At 34.4% G+C, this 26,350-nt stretch overlaps 2 protein-coding genes across 3 annotated transcripts in view; both read left to right on the plus strand.

Annotated features, from left to right (window-relative positions):
- LOC123714623 (glutamate synthase [NADH]) overlaps nucleotides 1-11,869 on the plus strand; it is a 73,258-nt gene extending 61,389 nt beyond the window's left edge. For both annotated transcript variants that reach the window (XM_045668974.1, XM_045668976.1), the window contains 11 exons: nucleotides 211-447; nucleotides 1,480-1,745; nucleotides 2,823-2,959; nucleotides 4,100-4,183; nucleotides 5,759-5,949; nucleotides 7,560-7,769; nucleotides 8,427-8,552; nucleotides 8,952-9,040; nucleotides 9,656-9,826; nucleotides 10,091-10,177; nucleotides 10,422-11,869. In XM_045668974.1, the coding sequence (XP_045524930.1) occupies nucleotides 211-447; nucleotides 1,480-1,745; nucleotides 2,823-2,959; nucleotides 4,100-4,183; nucleotides 5,759-5,949; nucleotides 7,560-7,769; nucleotides 8,427-8,552; nucleotides 8,952-9,040; nucleotides 9,656-9,826; nucleotides 10,091-10,177; nucleotides 10,422-10,552 (1,729 nt within the window). In that variant the 3' untranslated portion in view covers nucleotides 10,553-11,869. The remainder of the gene's footprint in view (nucleotides 1-210; nucleotides 448-1,479; nucleotides 1,746-2,822; nucleotides 2,960-4,099; nucleotides 4,184-5,758; nucleotides 5,950-7,559; nucleotides 7,770-8,426; nucleotides 8,553-8,951; nucleotides 9,041-9,655; nucleotides 9,827-10,090; nucleotides 10,178-10,421) is intronic.
- A 2,243-nt stretch (nucleotides 11,870-14,112) lies between these two features.
- On the plus strand, nucleotides 14,113-25,517 carry LOC123714439 (vitamin K-dependent gamma-carboxylase). The gene is made up of 9 exons (XM_045668680.1): nucleotides 14,113-14,176; nucleotides 18,427-18,507; nucleotides 19,464-19,619; nucleotides 20,123-20,288; nucleotides 20,988-21,173; nucleotides 21,553-21,716; nucleotides 23,159-23,529; nucleotides 23,838-24,297; nucleotides 24,884-25,517. Exons 1-9 carry the CDS (start codon nucleotides 14,113-14,115, stop codon nucleotides 25,225-25,227), a joined length of 1,992 nt encoding a protein of 663 aa, XP_045524636.1. The 3' UTR covers nucleotides 25,228-25,517.
- Nucleotides 25,518-26,350: the final 833 nt, after the last annotated feature.

Below are 26,350 nucleotides of genomic sequence, written 5' to 3' on the forward strand. Positions count from 1 at the left end.
AGTAATAATTTTTAGTTTTTGTGTAAAATCATTGACGTCATAGTTTGTTGTGTTTTTTACGCAGGCATAATATCTAAGGACTTTTTAATAAATAAATGAAAACATGTTAGCCCAATATGGAATGTTACGTAAACTATACTTTTTTCTCTGCTTTTCACTGGATATAAAAATACCTAATACAACGTGCTGAAACCAATTTAACATTTCCAGATCGATAATTGCCAAAGAATTCCTAGAAACTTGGCCGGAACCAGCGCACAAGTTTGTTAAAGTTTTCCCCTACGAATACCAGAGGGCGCTCAAACAAATCGCCCTGAAGCAGCCTTCGCCGCCCAAGGTCGAGGCAAATGGGAAGCCGGAGGAAAACGGTCTCGTGGATATTGAAGAGGCTGTAAGAGATATCGAGAAGGACAAGAAGAATTTGGAGAAGATACTCGATAAGACCAGGTAAGTCTCGTTTACGACCACGCACTTACAGTTTTTTTATAAATACCCTAAATCAGCAAAAATACACGAGTCAAACAATTAAAAACACAATTGTAATAAGCTAAAGAAACTTTACTAAAAAATAACTTTAAGCATTTTATCAGTGATAAATAATTTTTAAACATAATATAATATATAAGTGATAATAGTGTCTAAACGTGAATATGTATATATAGTAACGGCAGCCTCTATTGCCGAATTGTCCTTGCTAACTTCTTGGAGTACTCTGAGCTCCTTATAGTCCACATAATAATTACGTAGGATAAAAAAAATCCAATATAAACATACAAAATCTATATACAAGAGAAAAAGGAAAAAAGTTTTTCGAACTTTCCATAACTTCGCCACCTTCAAAGATTTTATCATCATTTGTCAATATAAAAGGCAAGTACATGATCAGCCTTCTGTGTCTGACACACACCGTCGACTCTTTGGGTCTAAGGCAAGACGGTTTCCTCACGATGTTTTCACGATGCGCACATAGAAAGAAAATCCATTGGTGCACAGCACGCTGAAGCCCTAGGGGCTAGCAACACTAGTCAAAAACTTTTTCAGTTGGTCTATGCTACACCCTCCCTCGCGAGGGGGATGTTTTATCCTGTTCGGGGCGTATGCCCCCTTCAGGTGTTTTTATTCGCGCCCTGCTGATACAGGGCGGTACGGGGGCGGGCATATAGCCCTTGGTGAGGGCTGCAGGCGCGCGGGGAGATTCAGTCTCTACCCGCTGCGCGCAGCCGATGGAGTCACGTCCGGGGTGTCAAATCCGGTGGTGATGAGGGGGCCAAGGAGTAGTCTCGACTTGGCCCTGGTGTCGTGATGAGTGATGGTATCGGGCAGCTAGCGCGGCTCGCGGTCAAGATCCGCCGGGTGAGACCCCCGGTGGCCCCGGGGGAGGCCCAGCGAGGCGACCAGCGGTCGAAGCCGCAGCTGCTGCCCTGGTGTCGTCGGGAAAACTTTTTCAGTTTATGTAAAAACCTTTATAATAAATTTCAGAGGATTCATAAAATACCCTCGCGAGACTTCGATGTACCGTCCTGCAGAAAAGCGTTTACGCGATTGGGATGAGATATACAACTTTTCTCACGTGCGCCGCGGTCTTCGGGTACAGGCTGCCCGTTGTATGGAGTGCGGGGTACCCTTCTGTCAGAGTCAGCACGGATGCCCCCTGGGGAACATTATACCCAAGTGGAATGATTTGATATATAGAGCGGATTGGAAGCAGGCGCTGGCGCATTTGCTACAGACTAATAATTTCCCAGGTTATTGTTTTAATTTATTTATTATTAAATTAATTTGCCTGCTTAACGATGTTTAGACATAATTCATCTCTAGTCAATTTTTGTAATACTAACGACGCTATCAGAAATGGGGATTGGTATTAGATGGGTGGAAGTTACAAGTTTTATAGTATTGACTTTTGTTAACATAGCTTTTACACATTGAAAGAAAACAATTTTTTAACCGGATTCAAGCTATTTGTATTATTATACACTTATAATTATTTTACATACTTTTAAATTTATATTTTTCCGACGTTTCGCGTGCTTTACGGCGTGCGTGGTCACGGTGACTGAAGACAAAAGGTGTTGAATGTCAAAAGTATCACAGCTGTAGAGAAAGTTGTGTTATCTGTATTTATTTCCCGTCATCTTTTAGTCGATACCAACTCCGGAAACATTTAAAATTATGTAAAATAATTATAAGTTTATGATAATACAAATATCTTTAATCCGGTTAAAAAAATGTTTTCTTACAAGTTTTATTTATTTTTTGCTGCCAAATTCATAAAATTTAATTATATGTTCAAAAAAATGTTTCGTGTTATCACTTAGGTGTTCAAATAGTTAACGATCGGCCCTACAATACCAAAAAAAATTTCAGACACAATATCAGAAAGGTTGTCACACAAGAATATTACAATCTTACAATTTAATTAAATGTGTGTATAAATTTGAGTGATATGAGGGATGTGTATTGTGTATGTTACAGTGATCAAGGGCTTAGTAGGCGGTGAAAGTAAAGTTCATATCGTTATATCTTATTATCGTTAAGTATAGTATACATCGTTTGTCCCAAGTTAACGATTATATGTTGACTAAAGCAAGTCGGTTAGGTCATCGTCAACCGAGGTCACTTACAGTACCGAATATTAATCCGGTTAAGTTAGGAGTTCAGTTTCGTGATAATTTTTTTCTTAAGAGCTTTCTGAGCTGGTTTACCATCATCATATCATCAAATAAAAATTTGGTAGTGGTATAACCGACCTCGGTGTTAAAAGGCGTTTAAGTGGCTAGGCGAACACGGCTCATTAGAAGAAAGTAATATATTCATTATAGAGTTCACGGGTCGCGTTTGCCCGGCGCCATGTGAAGGCGCTTGTGTCCTGGGTATATCAGAACCACCTGTTACCATCAAGAACATCGAGTGCGCCATCATCGACCACGCCTTTGACAATGGGTGGATACAACCCGAGGTAATTATTAATCGTAATACAATTGTGAGTACTTTTATATAGCGATGCGGTACACAAACAGACAGATCTTCAATTGCTACGGCCCTGGCAAACCTCTCTTGCTTCATTCACTTTAATGACCTTCAGCGTGCATGCTCTAAATAATAAATAAATAAAATATGTTTATTCATTTTAAGTTTTCATTACAATGTGTAAGATTTGGGAACCATTTTAAGTATATAATATACCTGTGTCAGGGTTTCCAGCTCTTTCATAACAAACTTAGTTATACATTCCTTAAAAATATTTAATTTATATATAATTTAGCTACATCTTCTATTAACTTTTTTTTCTTTTTTTGTTATTGATTTTTAACTGTTATCAACACACTGGAGTGCATAAGTGAGTGTGTGAGTGAGTGAGTGAGTCAGTGAGTGAATGAATAAAGTCTGTACTACATACTAGGCCCCAGAAGAAGCTCCAACTCTGCGTAGGGTATGTTCATGAGCCAGTTTTTTAGTCGTATTTTTAGATTGTAGACGGTAAGCGGGTAGATGTTAAGCAGCCTATTTAATTTATTATAGATGTAGTCTGCTTGCATATTGCGTCTCGCAAAGTCAGTCCTAACGGTCTGACCGACGACAACATCCCTATTTCTTTTTAAGAACAGCCTCTAATGTATTAACTTGTGCCTTCTCCAGTACCTGGATTTGTCCAGCACTGTGGGGGGGGGGGGAGGTCTTTGAGTAATTATTTACTTTTTTACACATATGCTTGAAAACGAAATGCATTTTCTACGATTCCTACAAAAAACTAATACGTATACGTACTGACAAGAGAAAGGGGGTGGTGGGGGGGAGTCGATAAATTGCCGTAAATCTGCATACGTAATACTTGTATATTCTATATGTAAGCGTTCTCCTCGTTCATCTGTTATACATTGCCAAACCACCTATCCTGTCCTTTGTAGAAGTAGTGGAGCATCAAGAATCCAGGGTAGAAAATCAGTTTGATCGATCCTGGACCGCTCTCTTAATTTCTGATCATACTTTCATGAAATTTTATCTACGATTGGAATATTAAAATAGAAAAGACATGTTTTTTTTTATTTTGATTTTGATTGATGATTAAAGTTATATGAAATGTGTTGGTTTATTTCAGATTCCAACGAATCGTAATGGCAAGACTGCGGCAGTTGTCGGTTCAGGACCGGCCGGGTTGGCGTGTGCGCATCAACTTAATAAGGTATGTCAGAAATAACAAGAAAAGCAAATTTGTAACGATTACTCCTTATCGCTAAATTTACATAGATATTCACTATCATCTAATTTGGGATAAGAAAAAGATTTTTTTTTAATGAAATCTCGCCTTAAGGTCCAGAGACCTTTTGTTTCATGTTATTCCCTTTCATTATTAGTTGACCCATTGCAGTTAATAATTTAATTGACAAGATTTTAAAAGCCTTTTAAAATTATTTATTACTTACTATAGAACCATTACAAATTGTTAATAATGTCATATTTATCATTGCAAAAACCCGATAAAACGCTTCTTAAGTTAAATTGGCATCGCAATTTTTTACGTATTAATTATCGTGTTAAATTACACAAATATAGATATTTCCAGCAAAGACAGTAATAGATTACCTAGCGAGGCATTATTTACGAACATGTTACGTCTTCGATTCGACTTATCTGTGGGAGATGTTTAAAAATCGATAGTTATTTGAAACGACTCGTTAAAGTTACGTAAATCGAAGCCAATCAAAACAGTCGCAGTTCTACCGTAAAAATTTATGAGACCCATGTAATAACCAAAATCAATGAATTCCATCCTGCCTTAGGGACCTTTTGCCTTAAGTTATTACGTAATTAACTAAACTGACAAAATTATATAGTGACCATATCAATATTACAAATCTTATATGTTTTATATAAAGAAATTGATTTGGCCTATGTGTCCACGTGTTATAGGGACGGCACTGCTTTTAGATTTTTGTATGTATGTCATGTGTTTGTCCTAATTATGTGGTCCAAATAAATAAAAAATAAAAATTGTATTATAAATTTGAAGCCTCTATGTCTGCTAGAAGAGCGTTCTAGTTTTGATGATCTGTGAATGATAAAAACTAAGCATTTCGACTGGTTATGATTCTTAAATTACTGGTCAAATTTAATAAAATCTCTGTTTGGTAACTGAAAACTCATGGTTCAAATTTTATCCACAACGAAGTTATATGGGGTTGGAAATTCCCTGAACTGTCGAGAAGTTCAGGGATAGTACGGTTGTGCCACTTTTTTGCACGACTTGGCGATATACTGTTTATTTTACGGTTATTTTTTGCCGACCCTACCCTACTTAGCACGACAGTCTTGTTTAAAATAAATATAATAAAAAAGCTTAAGAAAAACACTTTATGAACGGATTAAAGCTATATACTATTATTAAAAAACTTATAATTAAATTTTAATTTTTTTTCCCGAAGTTTCACGTGCTTTTCAGCGTGCGTGGTCACGGTCACCACTAATACATAGCTTTAATCCGTTCAAAAAGTGTTTTTCATAATGTGTAAAAGCTATTTTAACAAACGACAATACTAAAAAAAGCTTATTTATTTCTTAACAATTAATAATTTGTATTAAATTAAAAACTCCAGAACGATCTATTGTTCGATTTCACTCCACTCTACTATTTTTTGCCAGATGTATTGTCAAGATTCTCGTCTTGTCTTTTAATTCCATATGACCTCTTCAGAGGCCTAACTCTCTTTTCCGCAAAGAAATACCTTATTTACTTCAAATTTTCTTGTCGAATTTCTAGGCGGGGTACACTGTAAGCGTGTTTGAGCGTAACGATCGTCCGGGTGGGTTACTCCAATATGGTATCCCCAGTATGAAACTCGGCAAAGATGTGGTCGCGAGAAGAATCAAACTGATGGCTGCTGAAGGCATCTCCTTCAAGTGCAATGTGGATGTTGGGAAGGACATATCCGCTGCTGATCTCGCGAACGAGTGAGTTGATGCCTTACTTGCTTACTTTTAACCAGCGGTATGTGATATTGTTGGAACTGGATATTTATATAGACTTTCGAGCATGTGTGCCTAGTTCCTAGTACGTTCTGATATTCCCTTCAATTAAGAGGTATATTCCCAACGTAGCGGTATAATTTTTAGTTATTTTTGGGACATATGTACGCTCCCCTTATTATATAGAGTACCCTGTGGATGTCTGGAACGCCTATGACTTGTTACCTCGAACGTTCGCGGTTCCACAACTGAGCGTTTATCAAGGTAGTTTTTGCCACCAACACTATGTGGAACCTGTTGCCAACTGAAGTATTTCCGAACCAATTCCACTTAGGATCCTTCAAGTAAAGAGTGTACCAATTAAAAGGCCGGCAACGCATTTGCGAGCCCTTTGGCATTTACTGTCAATGGGCGGTAGGTGTTTCCGAACCAATTCGAGTTTGGGTCCTTCTAGTAAACAGCCTACCAATACTTAAAAGGCCGGCAACGCATTTGCGAGCCCTTTGGCATTTACTGTCAATGGGCGGTAGGTGTTTCCGAACCAATTCGACTTTGGGTCCTTCTAGTAAACAGCCTACCAATACTTAAAAGGCCGGCAACGCATTTGCGAGCCCTTTGGCATTTACTGTCAATGGGCGGTAGGTGTTTCCGAACCAATTCGACTTTGGGTCCTTCTAGTAAACAGCCTACCAATACTTAAAAGGCCGGCAACGCATTTGCGAGCCCTTTGGCATTTACTGTCAATGGGCGGTAGGTGTTTCCGAACCAATTCGACTTTGGGTCCTTCTAGTAAACAGCCTACCAATACTTAAAAGGCCGGCAACGCAAATGCGAGCCTTCTGGCATAAGTGTCCATGGTATTACTTAACACCAGGTTAGCCTCCTGTCCGGTGGCCTCCTATTACATAAAAAAAAGCTTAAACCGGTTTAATTCCCAGAAAATTTAACCAGATCTTGCAGGATCTACTAATTGATTAGCTTAAATATTTATAAATAGCGAAAAACAATTTTTAATTGCCTCATTATTTTAAGTTTCTATTTATGTTTATCTTCGGATTATTTCAATCAGTAAATTAATCAAATCACAGCAAGGCATCGGTCGTTCCACGTTATTTCGGTCTAAGTTAGGCCCCAATAGATTCCATCTATTCTACATCTATTGCACAATTAAATGTATAAATATCTGTCGCTGTATTCTGTAACTACACACTAAGTCACTTTTTAATTAGTAAATTGGTGTGAGTGTAAAAGTCTTAAGTGTTAAACAATGGTAAGTGAAAAAATAGTACACAAGAACAGAGTGTTTCACTTAATAGAGACTGTAAGTAGTGTTATTGGACACTTTCTATGTTAAATATTCTTATTAGTAATTTAGGTTAGACTTTAAATTACTTATCAGTCTTAAGTTAGGCTTGATCGTAATGTTCCATGTCTTAGTGAAATGAAATCTCATGAGACTAAAATATATATATACGTACGTCGTTATGACAATAACGAACGAAAAATATAATTATCCAAATCAATGCAGTCGTTCGGAAACGATTCCTATACTTTTATATATTGTTCGGTAGAATTTATTTAGATGTTTTTTAAAGGTACAACGCGGTAGTCCTATGCATGGGTGCGACCTGGCCCCGGGACCTGCCGCTCAAGGGCCGACAACTCAACGGTATACATTTCGCTATGGAGTTCCTCGAGGGTTGGCAGAAGAAACAGGCTGGACCCACGCAGCATCACGCCAAAAGCACGCAATACATCTCCGCCAAGGACAAGAATGTTCTGGTTATTGGTGGTGGTGATACTGGGTAAGAATAAAAATGTTTGAATATGTAAAATTATACGTTTGTGTACCTGTCCCGGTAATTTAATATTCGGAATTGACCTTGAAACGACTTATTTAAATGATATTAATTAAAAGCTAAAAATGACCTTAGATGATAAAAAAAAACTTATCTGAATTTAAAACAATAAAAATGTTTCGCCTAGTGTTTTTGCTACTCAGTGTATCTTCAAAAGGATGTTATTAACAGCCATATTATAATTTTTTTGGGCTACAGCGAACAATTGTCATTGGACATTGACACCTATTTTACAAAAAATGTGCTTGAAAATTCTGTAAAATGAGTTTATATGTCTTATTATTTTATTTCCTACGATTAATTTATAGTATCATATAGTAAAGTGCTTACAACTTTAGTACTTTGAAAACGTTATACAAACGTTACACATAAATCTTTACGATGGGATTTGATGCCGCAGCTGTACTAAAATACCCCTTTTGTTACATTATATACTTATTTATTTACACTTTGTTACATTTATAGAAAAACAAAACAAATAACAATACATAAACATTATAGGGGATGTTAGATACTTTTGAATAAATTAAAAATATTTTTTCTGAATAAATGAATTGACGTGTTGAATTTTTTAAGAATATAAATTTATTTATTCCGTTATAGATGCGACTGTATCGCCACATCCCTCCGTCAAGGCGCCAAATCAATCACGACATTTGAGATTCTCCCAGAACCTAAGACTACTCGAGGACAAGATAATCCCTGGCCGCAATGGCCTAGAGTTTTCAGGTAAAGTATATTATCTATGGTTTTGCGGAATATAGTATACGGTTCCTACTAACAAACATTACTTGTGTTCGTAACGTTTCGATGTTGTGTAATACAATTTTTTGTAATTTGCATTTTTAGACCAAAAGTGGTCGAAAGTTGTCTCTCGAATTTAAAAACAATCTTGTCTTAACACATCTCACTCGGAGTTCCGCAGCTTCTCCAAAATATTGGAGAAAATGATTAATAATTCTTGCTTTTTAAATCAAATATGTAAGAATTTGTTCGTAATAAATAATTAAATATAAAGCATGCAGTGTTTGCATGTTGATTGGTTAGTTTTTTATTGTTATTCCTGTTTGTGTCTATATTGACAAACCTTTAAACTAACTAAATACTATTCTGTCAAATTCTATATAGGGTTGACTATGGACACGAAGAGGTCAAAGTCAAGTTCGGAAACGACCCCAGAAAATTCTCCACATTGACGAAGGAGTTCCTTGATGATGGTAAGCGTTTTTGTATAGTTCCTGAAGATTCATATTATTTTTCACTACGTTACTTTCGGGTTGATGACATATTTATTTAGATTATCGCTGGCTTACATTGTCTTTTTCTGTTTTCCGTATCCGTCATATGAAAATAAACTTGTTAAAACATTAAAGAGTGTCTTTACTAGTAATTACTAAATTAAATTTATTTAGTTATTTTATGAGCGACTGCGCACATTATTTTTTTAATGACATCCGGTGCAAAAAACATCCTGAGAATTTTCTCAGCCTTGCCTTAGATAAAAAAAGTCATCGGTGATTCAGGCACACAAGCTTGATCGTTTTTAAAGATAAACATATTACATACATATAGAGCTGAGCTCACAAGTTCTTCGTATACCCACAGCAAACAATGAACAACTTTTAATAATATGTGCGTGCGTGTGTGTGTGTGATTTAGTCTATGCTTTTCTAGAATTGAACTTTTCGTTTGTTTCGTATATCTCCCTAGATGTCCCTCCCTTAAAGGCTGGCAACGCACCGAAAATGTTATTTGCACGTCGCGTAGGCTCGTTTGCCCCCTAATCCTATAATAAAGATAAGGTCGGATTTCAAAGATTATTAAATTTTCAGGCGAAGGAAACGTTTGCGGAGTATCAGCAGTTGAGGTGGAATGGACCCGTGGGGCAGGAGGCAGATGGGATATGAAAGAGGTCCCTGGGACCAACAAGGTGTACAAGGCAGAGCTAGTACTCCTTGCTATGGGCTTCCTTGGGCCGGAGAGATATGTTGCGAACCAACTTGGTATGTCTCTGACTTCGTCATTCACATTTTTATTTTAAGATTGATATAATTTTATTCATATACAAATGATTATAAGATTTATCATCGTGTATTGCTTAATACTAAAGCAATAATAAATATTCCGATTAAGTAAATAATCATTAGATTTTGGTCAGGCTAATGTTTTATAGTGTGGTCCTTCGAGCCGGAATACAAGGATTAATTATAATTTTCAAACGCCGTAGTACTTTTGTTAGTAAAATAACAATTTTCCAATTGTTTTAGAAATACCGGTGGACGCCCGTAGCAACGTTGAAACAGCTAAGGACAATATTTACAAAACGCCTGCCAGTAATATATTCGCGGCTGGTGGTATGTATATTTGTACTAATGTTTTAATCTCAGTTTTTTGCCTAAATAAGTCGAATTTGTTTGTGAGTGAAAAAATCTATTTCAAAGAAAAGTTGAGGCTGATTGCGGAAAAGAAAATTGTTCATGCTTTCAGGCTTTTTTTGTTTTATTATTTATGAAAGTTTCCATTTAATTTGTCATTGAATAAAACTTAATTTTAGTAGAACAAGGCACTTTGTTGTTAAAAAATTATTTAAAACTTTAGATTGTCGTCGAGGGCAGTCGCTCGTTGTGTGGGCAATTTCCGAGGGCAGACAGGCAGCCCGGGCAGTTGACGTATTCCTTCAGGGGCAATCTTACCTACCTGGACCTGGCGGAGTTGTTCATGACCACTAAACCACTCCGTCAAATCTTATGTCGGATACTTTGTCGAAAGCTTTTAAATAGATGTTTTATGTGATAATCAAATTTGAGAGCTGCTTGTAATTTGATATAAAAAAATTATAGAATACATTAATTATAAATTTATATTTTAATGATAGATAGATAGACGCAGAAAAAGTATGTTGTTTTTTTTTTGTTTTTTTTTCTGTTATCCAGAACTAATTACGTTTCAGAAATAGCTCCTAAATTTGATTATTTATTGGCAAAACTAACTCGAATAGTTTTTCCAATCTCAAATTAGTTGATACATTCCGCTTTTAGTTAACGAAAATTTTAATTGTGATCTCCAAACAAGCTTTTCGAACGTTAAATAATAAATGCCCTTAAATTGTTCAGCAGAACAGTATTTGAATTAGTCAGCATTGATAAACCTTATTTACTCTAGAAAATACATAAAAAATCTATTAAGATACATAAACAATATACAATAATGATATTTTGTTGTCTCGCAAAAAAAATATATGAAATTCAAATATATTTATTATTAAGTAAATTATGTTTTTTTTAATGTTACCGATGCGATTGTATGTCAAACAATATAATGTTTTTTTTTATTAATAAGACACCAAAATTTGGCTAACTGTGAAATCGTAATCTGTGATTTACAGTAATGAGATTAGAGTTGTGTTGTGGATGGATTCCAATTATGACGTCATAACAAAACCTTAAGTGACGTCACACTGATTTAAATAAGTGTCAAGAAAACGTAATTAACGGAAAGCGTTCTTACGTAACGGGCGGTCACCAATCTCGGAATTACGTGAATGTTGAATTTAGAAATGAAGCCGCGCTGAACTAAAACGCTCCATTTTTGTTTGTCAGACTGCAATTTTTTTTTTAATTTCAATTAATTTTTGCATTTTCAGCACAGCATATAATAATGCCATAGCCAACTTCGTAATGGTCATATACATTTATACAACGTAAATGTTTTGTTTTGTGCAATTTGAGAGAATTTCATGATGTTGCGTTTTAGTCCAGAATTTGTTTGGGTCGTATGGTTTATATAAAGGTTATAATGTAGATAAAAGTTTAAGTACAAACAAATAGAGGAGTTGAGGCTCATTTTTCAATAATAAATAAATTTCGTGACACCTTGGATGAAAAATGGTCTAGAGCAGTGTTTTCCAACATTCCTACGCCCCACTGGAGGGGGGGGGCATTGTCGATTTTTTTAAATTATTGTTTGTAGTTTCATTTTTTCTTTGTATTTTTTGAAACAATTATCAAGTAATTTCTTCCTAAAGAATCACATAAGTTTCTTAATTAATTTCTAAATTTAATTTCTTAGCAATTCAATTTTATATATTAAATTATGTATGTTCCATGGTGGGGCGTCACAAGAATTTTAGGAAGGCTAAGGCACAAACCTCTCTGAAATTTAGATAACTGTGTTAATACATATTATGATGTTAGATTTGTTTACAAAATATTTTTTGAGTTTATTTAAACTAAAGGTATCCCGCTTAAACCAGCATCTACATATATGGCCTTTAATATTTATTTGACAGTTCCTATGCCGCAGTCCCTTATGTTAAAATAGTTTAAATGAAATCTATATTAATAATTTAATATTTGTTTACGATCCTTTTTTTAGGTGTTAAGTTTCAAATGCTTAAAATATAGAGTTTGATTAAATATTGCACAAAATATATTCCTCCAAAGGGACTGAGCATTAACTTTTTTATTAAGTTATAAATAATCGTGTATTATGATAGAAATTATTTCTGTAATATTGTTAGATTTTTTGCATTGACGTCACTATGAAATGTTTATTGTTCCTTTGTTTAATTGAATAAAATTTTTGTTTCATTTTTATTTTTTTAAACATAAAACAAATCATATATTATAATCGTATATAATATACAAATACATGATTTATAATATTTATTAAAATATCCTCATTTTACTAGTGTAATGTTCCAATCTATAGTACAAATTCAAGGCACTAATAAAAATATAGTTTTGTCATATATGTGCCAAAAAAATATTTATTCTGGATCTTTTTCATTCATAGACTTGGCACTTTACTACTAAATATATGAATTACTGTTTCTGGCTTATTAAGTATAATCAAAATAGTCCAACAGATAATATAATCGTTGACAATAATGAGTGTCGTAGATAATAAATGTAGTGTTGAAATAAAGAATTGAATGAAATAGTGTTTCATTTCTACCAAAAAAAAATCATACAAAAAATACTGTGCGCCGAAACAATACAACACGGAGGCAAAATGTTGAAACATGGAAAAATATTGTTTATATTAATACAAATGTTTAAATTATAAGTTTATAATAATATAAATAGCTTTAATCCGGTAAAAAATTGTTTTCATTCAATGTGTAAAAGCTATGTTAACCAAAGACAATAAATACTACATGGAAATATATTCAAGATTTTTTTACACGTTTTGATAGAAGTCAATAAATATTAATAAGTTCACACGTTCTATAATTGGTGACAATATTTTTAGATATACAGCTAATATTTCTTCACTACAAAAGGATAAATAAGCCTTACATCTAATTTAAAAAAATATATTTAAATTATTTTAATTATTATTATTAATATATATAAATAATATGACAATGAATGCAATACAATAGAAGAAACTCTGAATTCCGCTTTTTTAAAGAATACGGGGCAAACAAGGTAAGGAGGCTCACTTAATTGGACTCTCAAAGCCAGCCAGTTCGCGAGTGTGTGGTCGGCCTTTTAAGACATGGCATACTCTTATCGGATCCTAAGTCGAAGATACGCTACCGTAAAGCGTTCCGAGGTGAGATCCCCCTAATATTGGTAAACTATCGGTGTGCATGGGCTGCCTTTGGTTTTTCTTCCATTTAATGAATTAATCAATGGCGCTACAACCTTTGTAGGTCTGGGCCTCAGATTTCTGTATGCCTGCCACACGCTGTCGACTTTTTGGGTCTAAGGGGAACCGGTTTCCTCGATGTTTTCCTTCACCGTTCGAGCGAATGTTTAATGCGCACATAAAAAGAAACTCCATTGGTGCACAGCCGGGGATCGAACCGACCTCAGGGATGGAAGTCGCACGCTGAAGCCACTTTTTTATTTTTATGAAGGAGGTAAAAATGCCGCGAGCGCATGCAGTCACTATCGCGGGGACTGTGGGGATGCTTAACTCTTATCCCTCTGCTAATCAGAGGGGAGAAACCCGACCCACTAAAAATTTCCTCCTGAGCCTTCCATATCGCCTGCTATGCCGGACACATTCATTCTGCATGAATGACGTCCGGCACCGGTTTGAGTCCCCCGGGGGTCGCACTAGGCGTTCAACCCAGGGAACTCAGGCGAATATGACTGCATACGGGCTCGGCGACGGCGCAGCGGGACGCTGTTGGGCAAACGCTCCTCGCGTCTTGTCCCCGCGACCCCACCTCGCCGCCGCCAAACACAACCCCTCTGGCCATCGCCACGCAACTCCCGCTGACGCTCGGCAGCCTCCTGAAGCAGAACACGTTCACAGAAGAAGGCTACCGCACGCCATGCCTCTTGGCTACACGCTGAAGACACTAGGCCAACACTGCTCTTCTTACGTTTACTCCAAAAGTATTTTTGAGTATTTAAGCGTCTTCATAAGGCCCAAAAATCAGTATCGATATCGGGGCAATGGTTATGGTGGGGGAGATGAAATCGGCTCGTATCTCTGAGTTAGGTTTGATAATAAAATTAGGGTACGATTTGCATACACGAGGCCTAGGGTGCTCGATATTGCCTCTGATTTTAGGGCCGCGTGTAGAGCGTCTACACATGTTATTTTATGTTTTTGAAAATGAAGTGTTTCCGGCCTATGAGTGTGCAACATCGACATTAGGTGTCTGTGACGTTGTGGACAAAAACAATTCTCAGCACACACAATATAAAAAAATACGTTTTAGAATTTAAATAAACTGCAGCTTCTTAAGGATTTTTATTTACAAATGATTTTTCCATGCCATTGTTCTTCACACACCTATGTGATGATATGTATAATATAAACCGCGGAGTTCTTTAACACAGTTTCTTTTTATTGTCAGATATTTTTTTGTGTTCTGCTCACTACACTGAGATTAGTATTTGAAACCTACGGCCATCCAGTCAGATTTTCGAAGGATCAGCCTACCAACACATAATTATTGCTTGTGCCTGTGTATATTTACTGGCAAGTGCTTATCACATAGAAATATCCATCAAACAAGATCCACATGTCCAAACAGGGCAGGCACCTACACAAAATTGAAGTTCTTTTTGTATGAAAAATCATATTAATTTTAAATTTTAGCCGTACAGTAAAAAAATTGGGGGTTTTATTTGATCAAAATTTATCCTGGGAGCAGCATGTTAAAGAAGTTAGCCGAAAATTATACGGTGCCTCCAGTATCCTTCGACGTCTTAGTAATTTTCTTCCCTTTAGTACCAAAACCTCACTGGCGCAATCTCTCCTCCTGCCTTTACTGGACTACGCCGATTCCTGCTCCTCCGATCTTAACGAGGAATTGCTAAATAGACTGGATCGTCTCCAAAATTTCTGTATCAGATTTATATTCGGTCTAAGAAAGTACGATCATATCTCTGCGTTCCGTAAGCGGCTAGGCTGGTTGCCAATTCGTCAGCGACGTGATGCTCATGTTCTTCATCTCCTATATTCCATCCTGTTCAACCCTAAAACTCCTTCCTATCTCAAAAATGATTTCAATTTTTTGGGAGCCCATAACTATAGCCTTCCTATAGCTCTTCCGAAAACTATACCCTTGAAATCCCATCTCATAACTCCTCCTTTCTTGGCGATTCCTTTAAGGTCTCTGCAGTTAGGCTATGAAAGTCACTTCCCGTCCCTATTATCTTAGCTCCTTCTCTATCTTCCTTTAAATTTCTTCTGTACAAACTTTATGTCCACATCGTATCCCTAACTTTCTTACTAACTGCTAACTGACGTGAGATTTATCTTAAATTATCGTGATTTATGTGTCTTTTTACTCTTTAATGTATTTTTAATATTTTATTCCTGTTTAGTTTTTGTTTTAATAACTGTGTATTACATGTATTTTGCACTACTTGCCTATCTTATTTAATACATTTATTTTTTCTTCACTCAGTGGTTGCCCGAAAGAGATCGCTCGTAAGCGATAAGGCCGCCAGTTGCCCTCCTTTTGATTTAATTATGTTAATTTTTATTTTTATTTTGTAGTGTAACGAAGTGTAAATAAATAAATAAAATAAATAAATTATCACGTATACATGATGAAAATCAGCAGAATCGTAGATGACCCGTAAGCCTCTCTCAGCCTCAGCCTCTAGTGATGGTACATCGACTGTTTCTCTCTAAAATAAATATAAATACACGCTCTTTAGAAAAGCATTGAAAATTAAAAACAGCTTAAAACAATCTAATCACTTTAGAATTAAGCTATAGGACTATTACAAAAAGCTTCTTAAGCTAAAACAAACAATTTAAACTATTAAAGTTCTTTCAAAATGATATGAGTTACATTATTATAATTTAATTAAATTATATTCTTAATTGATTCTTGATTGATTGATTGATCATTTTTGTTCTGCCTCGTTTATTAGCTACTACTTATGTATATTAATGGTGAGACCTTTGGCAGAGCTTTGACATGTCTGTTAATATATATTATTATTTATATTTTATTCAATTTTAGGTATAGTTGCATGTTATTTTGAGTTTTTTTTTTGTTAATTAATTATGCACGTGTTGTACTTTACCCTCTGTAGGTGTTTTTTTTAATTCTCCCATTAATATGGGACCCTAATGGGTTGCCTAAAAGGAATTGCTTGTTAGCGATAAGGCCGCCTGTTGCGTAATAACTTATGTAAGCTACTTACTTTTTGTTTGTATAATTATGTATATTAAGGTAACAAAATATAAATAAATAATAATAAATTAATAATTAATGAAATGATAATAATAATGTAATTTATTCGAAAATATTCACTTCATGATTGCGGTCGAAGTAAATTTTAAAACCCTGAAGTTTGTTGGCCCTTAATGACATAGAAAATCACCCTAGTAGAAATAACCACTCACCTCTGATGTTATAAGACACATACACACATTAACATAGTTAAACACGATATCTTCATACATAGTTAAACACGATATCTTCATACATAATTATTACGACGTGACACAATTATGTCGGTACGAGTTTCAAATATTTCCCTTCAGTCTTCAACTAGTCCTGTTCCAGAAAGATGCTTTTTTCAAGTAAGTTATATTAATTACATTTTATATTTTATACTGACCGGACTAGATATAGAATATTCTGGACGAATCGAACCATTATTTTTTTATTAAAACCTATCAAATATGCACTTTAAAAAAATAACTTCATGTAGGTTAATTTATCTATTTATTTTGATGATACTGATTATGTAGGTGTCTTGGGGAACCTTGATTGGAATACTTCCAAGTGATTTTTGCGGCCGGAGTTGCGTCTAAGTATAAAAAAAATATTTATGAAATATATGAAATTCTCAAACAAACCGTACGTTTTCTACTTTTATATTGATTATTAGAGATGTGATATTCTGCATAAAAATATAATACATTTCACAAAATCAAGGTCCCTCGAGACACCTACATAATCATTATTATCCAATTCGGGCGACGTATATCTAAACCTTTACCTTAAATAGAAAAGATGGCGTGGTGGAACCACAAACTGGACACAGTTTTTCTGTCCACCAGGACGTCGAACATGTTTCAACAATTAACGTACTTTGGTATATACTAAGGCCAGTGACATATACCCTATAACATTATAACCATTAAAATTGCATGTAATACGTCATATACAAATCGAAACATTGACGTTCCATAGATAGCCGATAATAATTTTTTAAAGTTTAGTCAACAAAAGTACACTGCCACAGAGCCACTGGCAGCATTTCCTCTCTGAATTGCGGTACTAAATCGTTGAGCGAGTAAAGCACCAGCTCTGGAGTTAACTGTACTATCTACCAGGCGCCAACTTGAATCTTTGATTAGCGCAAAGAACCAAGTCTACTCCAAAGGGAACAAAATCTAAATTAGAGAAAAGATATTTGATCTATTTTTTACATTACGCCTGCTCTGTGGCCGCCCCAGCGTTTTTCCTTGTCCGTAATTGAAATAAATTAAACAAACATAAAAAAAACATACGCATTTGTACATATTTTTAGTTGGATGGGATAAACAAGAAGACCGGTTAAAAACTTGGCTGGTGGCTACTTATTCGACTTAGACGCTCATCTCCTTCAAGTCATACTAAATTCTTTTCAATACCAAAACTCCCTCTTACCTTAAAATGAATAGAAATTCTAAGTTCCTTTGAAATATGTGTTACGCTCTTCTAATAGATTCGTTTTGGATATTCCATCTCACAACCCATGCTTTTTCTCTCATCCTGTTTTGGATCACCGCAATTAAGTTGTGGAATTGGCTGCCCGACTCCATATGATTGGCTACCTCCCTGACATATTTTATTTAAATTTGTTTTAATTTGCTTTTTATTATTTCTATGTAGGTTAAGAATATTGTAAATACTGTATATTTGATTGTCATGATTACAAATAATCTTTATCTTAATATTATATATATTTTTTTGTATTTGTACGATATTATCGTATTGATTTAGTAAGTGTATGTATTTTTTGTGAATAAATAAATATTTATATTTATTTCAAATACGCATATCAATATTGCTTCCACAATTAAATTATTCTTGTTACAGTCTTCCGTGTAAGGCAAGGCGTGTCCAAGCTTTACGAACGTGTCAATCGAAAATGCGTTGAACAATTTTCGTTTACACTCCGAGATGTTACCTACTCCAAGTTTGTTGACTATCTCCATACACCTAAAGATCCTTCTAGTTTGGCTGTTACGAGAATATTATTCGGTAAGATATTAATATCGTCGCTCAATCGTACTCACACGAAAATGGCATATCGTTAATTTATGAACGTTTGATTGTTAAACATAGGCCATATGGTTAATGGGTTGATTTTATTTGTCATCATGATATAACCGATAGTTTTGTCAAAATTGTAAGAAAATTAGATACAGTTTCATCAAGTATTCACTTTGATTCGATCTATTTTAAGCTTTTAATATATTTTTCATGAAGTCATGAAATGGTTTTAATTGGATTTAAGATCCGGTCACGACATATACACAATATACAGCCCCGCTTTGTCAACTTTAGATACTTGGTCCACCAATATTCTTTCGCAATTAGTACTCTTACGTCAAAAAAAATCTCAGTTACATCAATGGATTTCATTATGATTAATGTTTATGGAAACGCTTATATTTATCAGAACTAAATCAATACATTACCAGTTAGTCACCTACATGGTAAAGAATATTGTAAATATGTGTGTGTAGAAAACAAATATTTAAATAATGTTTATTGCTATTATATTATTTATAGTAAAAACAAAAGACAGAAAGAAATATAAATATTTCGAGTATATTTTAAATATTGTTCAGGATATTTCAGCGAAATTAATTACGCAATAATTGTTATTTATTTAATTTTAGGGCTTACATTTAACCATAATGAATACATTATATAGTAGTATACATACAAGTAATTGCATTTTTATCTCATTATTTTTATGAGCTTATTTTAAGGCAGTTGTCGTCAGCCTGCCGGCAATATAAGGTAGTATTACCAACATGGGATTTGATTGCTTGGCTCTATAATTATATATATATATGTATAAGGTATAAAATTTTTTTACTTATTAGTTTATTAGAAATTTTGTGACGTTTTTTCAGAACTTTTAGTTTATATAATATTTTGCAATCATAAATAAATAATCATAATTCGTAATATCACTGTCGACTCAGGGGTATGTATGTTGTTCGACATCCCTGATGAGAGAGGTGGAGCAACGATGAATTCTCGTTGGGGCAATCCAGACACTTGCCACTTTCCTCTAATTCCATTTGTGACTGCAGTTCCCATGCCGTACATGGCGTTGGTGTACCTGGTCTTGTGGCTTGGTGAGTTAAATAATATTATTAGAGCATAAACTAACACGAAACTATTAAACTAAAAATCTATTTGTTCCGAATTTAAAAAGAGAGAAGCTCCCCGGATGTGCTTCAATAGATTTTCTATCTATGTCCGCATTTAACCTCGAACGGTGAAGGAAAACATCGTGAGGAAACCGGATGTAGACCCAAATCTACGTCATGCATAGAATGCTGATACCACGCCTATAAAAAATAAAATATAAACATAAAATAGATCCAAAAACAAACTGAGGCAATACCTAAAAGGTTGTAGCGCCACGGGCTCACTGTAGAAGTAGATTCGTTTAACTTTTAAATGAATCCGTAATCGATTAATTGAATTAAAACTGTAGTTTAAATGTCCTCTAAGCACATGTCTTTTTACATACAAACTATTAACTGTTTTTCAGAGTTTCAATTAAATAAAAAATATACAAAGATGCAGATAAATGCGATAAATTATAATTTATGTCAAAATATATTATTTTCAGGTGCTCTAGGTATAACTCTGGGTTACAAATATTCTTTAGCGTCCTGGACCTTTACAATTGCATATTGGTATTTGTTTCTAATAGAAAAGAGTTTCTGGAACAACCATAGCTATTTGTTCGGATTGGTGTCATTTTTATTATCCTTTACGCAGGCTGGTTGCTTTTGGTAAGTAATATTTATGTAAACATTTTAATTGGTTTTATCAGAGACAACAATAGTAGTTCTACTCATAGATATATATGGGAAGTCGCTTATGTTTATGGAAAGTGTAATAACCTATAATAACAAATTTTCCAAAATACTGCAGCGTATCTACGACCCTATTAAAGAGAAAATTGTATTAAAATGTCTTGGATATATAACTTAGGTTTTCGGTTCTAGTAAAACCTATTAAAAATAATAATTTGCAAGAATATGGTATAAAAATATTATAGCCGTACAATCTAAACTCTGCTGCGCAACAAATGGTGTTCAAATTTGTATACTAAAAAAGTAGAATTTAAATGACACATTCAAAACATTATATTATGAATCGTATCATCATAGTCAATATTAGTTAATCATTAAATCATCATATTATTAATCATAATGTTTCACACAAATAGTCATAAATAGAATATTTTTGTTAAAGTAGTATATTAAAGTGGTTTCTTTGAATGTTTTTGGTAAATTATTATAAACCTTGTTCGCCATACATGACGCCATGCAATAGTCGTAACGTCAAGTTGGGACCTTTGCTAAAAGGGTTATAAATATAAAACGAAACAGTATATTTTATCTCCGAAGATGACGAACGCATAGCACCAGTTCATAGCAAGGACATAATTCTTCAGGCTTAAAACCAACCACTATTTGTAATTGTAGGTCTGTGGACGCTTACTTGGACCCATCATTAAAGAAAACCACAGTGCCATATTGGAACTACTTCGTTTTAAAATACCAGTTCTTCATACTATATTTCATGGCTGGTTTAAAGAAAGGAACTGCTGAGTGGTTGACAGGATACTCTGTAAATCATTTGAGCGAACATTGGGTGTTCGCTCCATTCAAGTAAGGTTTTCTCAAATTGTACATAGCCTCATAAACTAAATAAGTTTTTTTTTATGTTATAAACTTATGCCAATTCACATAGTTATCACAGCTTTAATATCATTTGACTGTTGAGTTCAAGGGAGCTCTCGGGCCGACCAGTCAGTTGTTGGAATGAACGAATATTCTCCGTTTAGGTTGAAGGAAGAATACTTTTCAACTTTTATGAATATATAAAAGTAATAAACTATTATATTACAACAGCTGGCTTACTTAGATTCCGAAACACATATGCACAGAATTCGAATGTCCTATGTCTTAAAACAAACAGAGCTAAATGTCAGCCTTTTATAAGTAATATCAATTAATAATATTTATAAGTAAAACATATCTTTTCTAGATTGTTACTTACAGCACCACAAATAAATTATCTTATTGTTCACTGGTTTATCTTCGTGTTTGATCTAACAATTGCTTTCTGGATGATGTATTCAAAAACAAGACATATTGCCATGGCGTTCTGTGGTCTGTTCCACCTTATGAATATTCGTCTTTTTAGCATCGGTAAGTTCATAATCAATGTATATAGAGGTATAAAACTTCGCATTAATTTAACACTTTATTGCTAAAAGTTAGCTGTTAACAACTTGAATTGCCGGGTATGTTGTGCGAGCCGTCATCTTTTTGAGTTTCATCATCGGATGTCGCAGCAGAATACAAAATTCCAGCCATATTACCTCGACATCCCTCCACAATTAAGCGCTTTTAATGCAGTTTTTGCAGCGCACCACTGCTATGTGGAACCAGCTGCCCACTGGATGGACCGAACCAATTCGACTAAGGGTCCCTTAAGAAAAGAGCGTACTAATTCTTTACGCAACGCACTCGCGAGCCCTCGGGCATTGACAGTGTCCATGGGTGGCAGTATCACTTAGCATCAGGTAATCCTCCTACCCGTTTGCCCCGTTCATAAAGAAAAACTCCCTTTCGCTCCGAAAAAAGCTCCATCCGCTTTCGTACGTTCTAACTACGACCTCTTCCTTCTACCAGCCAGTCTCTTGCGATAAATTTAGCCCATGCTACATGCTGCAACAAGTGGTATCGATGACGCAAAACCTGTCCGAGTTATTAAACTTTCCGAATTTTAACAGTCTGTATAAACTTTCGTGTCGTCCCGATTCGTAGAAGCCTTCATTCGTCACTCTCTTAATGGAGACAGATTTTGACATTATCATATTGACATTTGATTTTGATAGAGTTTGCTCGGTATTATAATGTTATAAATATTTCAATATAACCAAGAAACATAAAACAAAACAAGAACTTCACTTTTTCAAATTCATGTTTAATATATCTATCTATACTTATACAAATGAATTGCTGTTCGTTTGTCTCGCTAAAATTCGAGAAAGGCTGATCCGATTTGGGTAATTATGATCTTTAAATATCAGATATATAAATAATAAGTAAAGAAAAGTGCGACAATTGAAATTCCAATAAAAACTGTGCTTAGCAGAGAAATATTTGATGTATTTCGTCTTTTGAGAAATTAATTGTTACTTGGTTGTAATATATTTATACCTTCAGAAATTTTTGTTTCAAAGCATGTAGTATGCTAGTAGTAGCTCCGATCTATTTGGCCTGTAATTTTTCGTATTATGTTTTGACCCAAAAATAGGTTGGTAATACTACGTTCACCGGGTGTAGTCATTCATATAGCAATATAATTGTGTTTAAAGATATAGACGAGATTCTATATTCCTAAGTAATTAAAGCCTGAACCCAACCCCTTGTAAAGAATAGAAGAAATCTATTAAAGAGAGCTTTAGGAAGGAATATTTAATATTTACGATCATGTTAACAAATTACAAATCATATACATGTTTTGAAGTAACTGGAAACAGAACACAACTAATATTTTAGTTTTTATTTTGACTGTTATATTCAATATAAAAACTAAAAAGGTTATAATCCTTTCATAATACATGCACTCAAAAATTTTATAGGTATGTTTCCGTGGGTCTGCTTATCGACCATGCCACTATTCTACGCTTTTGACTGGCCAAAGAGAGTTTACCAAATTTTATTGGTGTGGCTGCAAAATCACAACAAAGCTATGTCGAAAATAACACGTGCTATCTGTATTGAAACTCAAACAAACAAAGAAAAAAAATGCAAAACTAAAGAGATAAAAGATACAACTGAAATTACAAAAGATGATCTAAACACCAATAAAGAAGAATCAACGACTCGAGATAAAGGAGATGGAGATAAAGAGAACAAAAATGAGTCTAAATCACGAGGGAAGACAATTTTATTGATTTTACTATTTGTTTTTTCACAGGCGTTTTTGCCGTTTTCACATTTTATAACCAAGGTATGTGTCCCATTGTTATATCGACAATTTATATGGAAGAGTGTATATTACCCTCATACACTAACTCAGAAGTAAATAAAAACTCTTCATACATAAGCCACTTTCCGATGAACAGTTAAGCAAACAGATTCGAGGTAATCAGCCCGGGTTTCTTGTACACGATTATTTGTATGTGTTGGGCACAAAACCTAATGGCGCTAGTCATCAGCAGTAAATCTAATAGGTCAACCTTTCGGTCCAGACGACCGAAACAAAAACCCATTTTAAACAGCTCTCTCAAATATTAAACAGTATAATTACGTTTTCAGGGATACAATAACTGGACGAATGGTCTCTATGGATATTCCTGGGACATGATGGTTCACACATGGGATGTTAACAGCGTGGTCATCAAAATAGTTGACAACACCAAACAAGCCGAATACTACCTCGACCCTTACATTTTCACGCCAAACAACCGTTGGACACGATATGGCGACATGATCCACCAATACGCTCATTGTTTGAAAGACAAATTTGCTTCCAAACAGACGAATATATCGATCTATTTTGATATTTGGTGCTCTCTAAATGGAAGATTTACACAGAGAATGTTTGATGATAAAATTGATATGTTGAATGTATCCTGGTCGCCTTTTCGTCCTGTGTCCTATCTTATGCCCCTGTTGAGTGAAGGTTACAGCTGGAGAAAGGAATTGCAAGATATAGAGGACGATGTTAATTCGTGGAACAATAACAGTGATGTCCTTTTTGTTGCTGAGTTTCCAGGTATATTTTACTCTTAATTTGTCTCATAAGCACCTGATTAGGTGCTTATACGACCTTAATTATTTCTTTATTTATAAGTAATCTTACAGCTATATACATTCATATTATAAAAAGAATTAGACAATATACAAAAGTCAAAACCAAAACAGATTACATTGTCAAAAAAATATACTAAGCAGAAAACATGTCAACATTAATAGATAAAAAAATAAAACTAACATTATAATTATTAATATCATAAAGCGAGAAATTGTTACTAATGCTAAATAGAGTAAAAGACTTCCCGCTTCCAAAAGTATTTCCTCACACCCTCTTTGGTAGGATGGAAAATGTCTACATCTTCAAACATTGTATTGTAGTTAGCTAAAATCTGATACATTGGTGAATTACTCAGATAATCCGTGTACATACCTTTATGTTTAAGAAGAAATTTTTAATGAAACACTTCATCGATACATTCTTTATAATGGTGGCACACACGACAATTAACAAAAATAAAAAATACAAAAATTACTCGATAAAATATAAATTAAAGAAAACAATATACGTGTAGTACTGCAAATGAAATGACAAAACTTGTTTTCAGGTTACGAACAACACAAGTTCATACCGAAGGAGTTGGTGGACGTAAAGCTGACAGCACTTAAGGGCAACTTGCTTTATGAAATAGAAATGCGTAACGTTACTCCGGCTCAGCTGTCTCCAGGAATGAAAGTGAATATCACTTCGAATATGTTCCATAGAGTTAAGAATACTGGATCCACGCCAGCTTTTTACATGTATACCTTTACGGACACAGTTGAACATAGTGTTCAGTCGACGGACCCATATTTACCTATAGCGGACGAGATTTCACGTAGATTTAGGAATTATATTTTGTTTATCAATAATCTAATGTCTAGTTTTTCTAAAATAACAGAATGCCAATGAATTACGAAAGCTATGTTATTACGAAAGTGTTACATTCTTTTAAATTTATTTAACCGAAATATGTGAGTATAATTGTCGCTACCAATTAAAATTATAACTCTCGCCTCTTGAACAGAGGACTTAGTCAAAACCTACTTAGTGTATGTAGGTAGTCGGAAACTATTTTTGAAATGAAAATAACAGTTAGTATCGACTAACCCTAGGGGATTATTGTTTCATAGTCTTAATAATCGCGGAAGTTGTCGTTTTGAGACCTTTCAAGATTCATACATACAAACTCTTAAGTCATTTCACAGACTACGTGCGTACTCCGAATTTGTCTAATGAGGTGGTGTTTTCTAGTCTATGCTTTTAATTGTTGTCTATTATCGAAACTATTAGAAAGTAAAAATTCTTACGCTTTATCGATTCATTCATTCATATGTATTAGATAATAATATGAGGGGAAGAAATGTTTGTAAATTTGAGTACATTGAACATTTATACAGCAAGCTAAATTGATGTCACAAAATATAATTTATGTCTGGTTATTGTCTTAGAATTTTCTTGAATATCTATGTCTATATCTGTGTTTATAAGTAGCCAGGATATTAACGAACACATAACAGGCTATCTATTTGGCAAATTTAATGTAAATCAGGATTGAGTGAAATATAATTACGTATTTAAGATCTCAAACAGTTAATGCTATAATTGTACAAAAAAAGGAGCACAGGATAACTTTCTAGGAATTAAATTTAAAAAACCATTAATAAACAATATAAGAGAATATATTTCTCTTCAACTTCAACCTGCTCACAAAAAGAAACTTCCTAACTTCACAATGTCTGAACAAAATAGCAAAACTTAAAAATATAATAAATAGTAAATAATGAGTACATACCCATGAATATATGTACTATCCATTAATCGGTATATTATGTTCTTATAAACTATATTATCATTGTAAAGCTCGCCTTAAGTTGTTATGGCTTGAGGTGCACCAATAAATAATTAAACAGGTATATTTCTTAATGTAAGCATTATTTCCCTCACTAAATATCTACTAAGATATTTGCAAGCTAATTTAACGTTCACATAACGCGATACCATGCCGGCAGGGTACCGCGCTTTTTTATCTAAG

The sequence above is a fragment of the Pieris brassicae genome, chromosome 9, assembly GCF_905147105.1.
Source record: "Pieris brassicae chromosome 9, ilPieBrab1.1, whole genome shotgun sequence".
In the NCBI taxonomy this organism is placed as follows: domain Eukaryota; kingdom Metazoa; phylum Arthropoda; class Insecta; order Lepidoptera; family Pieridae; genus Pieris; species Pieris brassicae.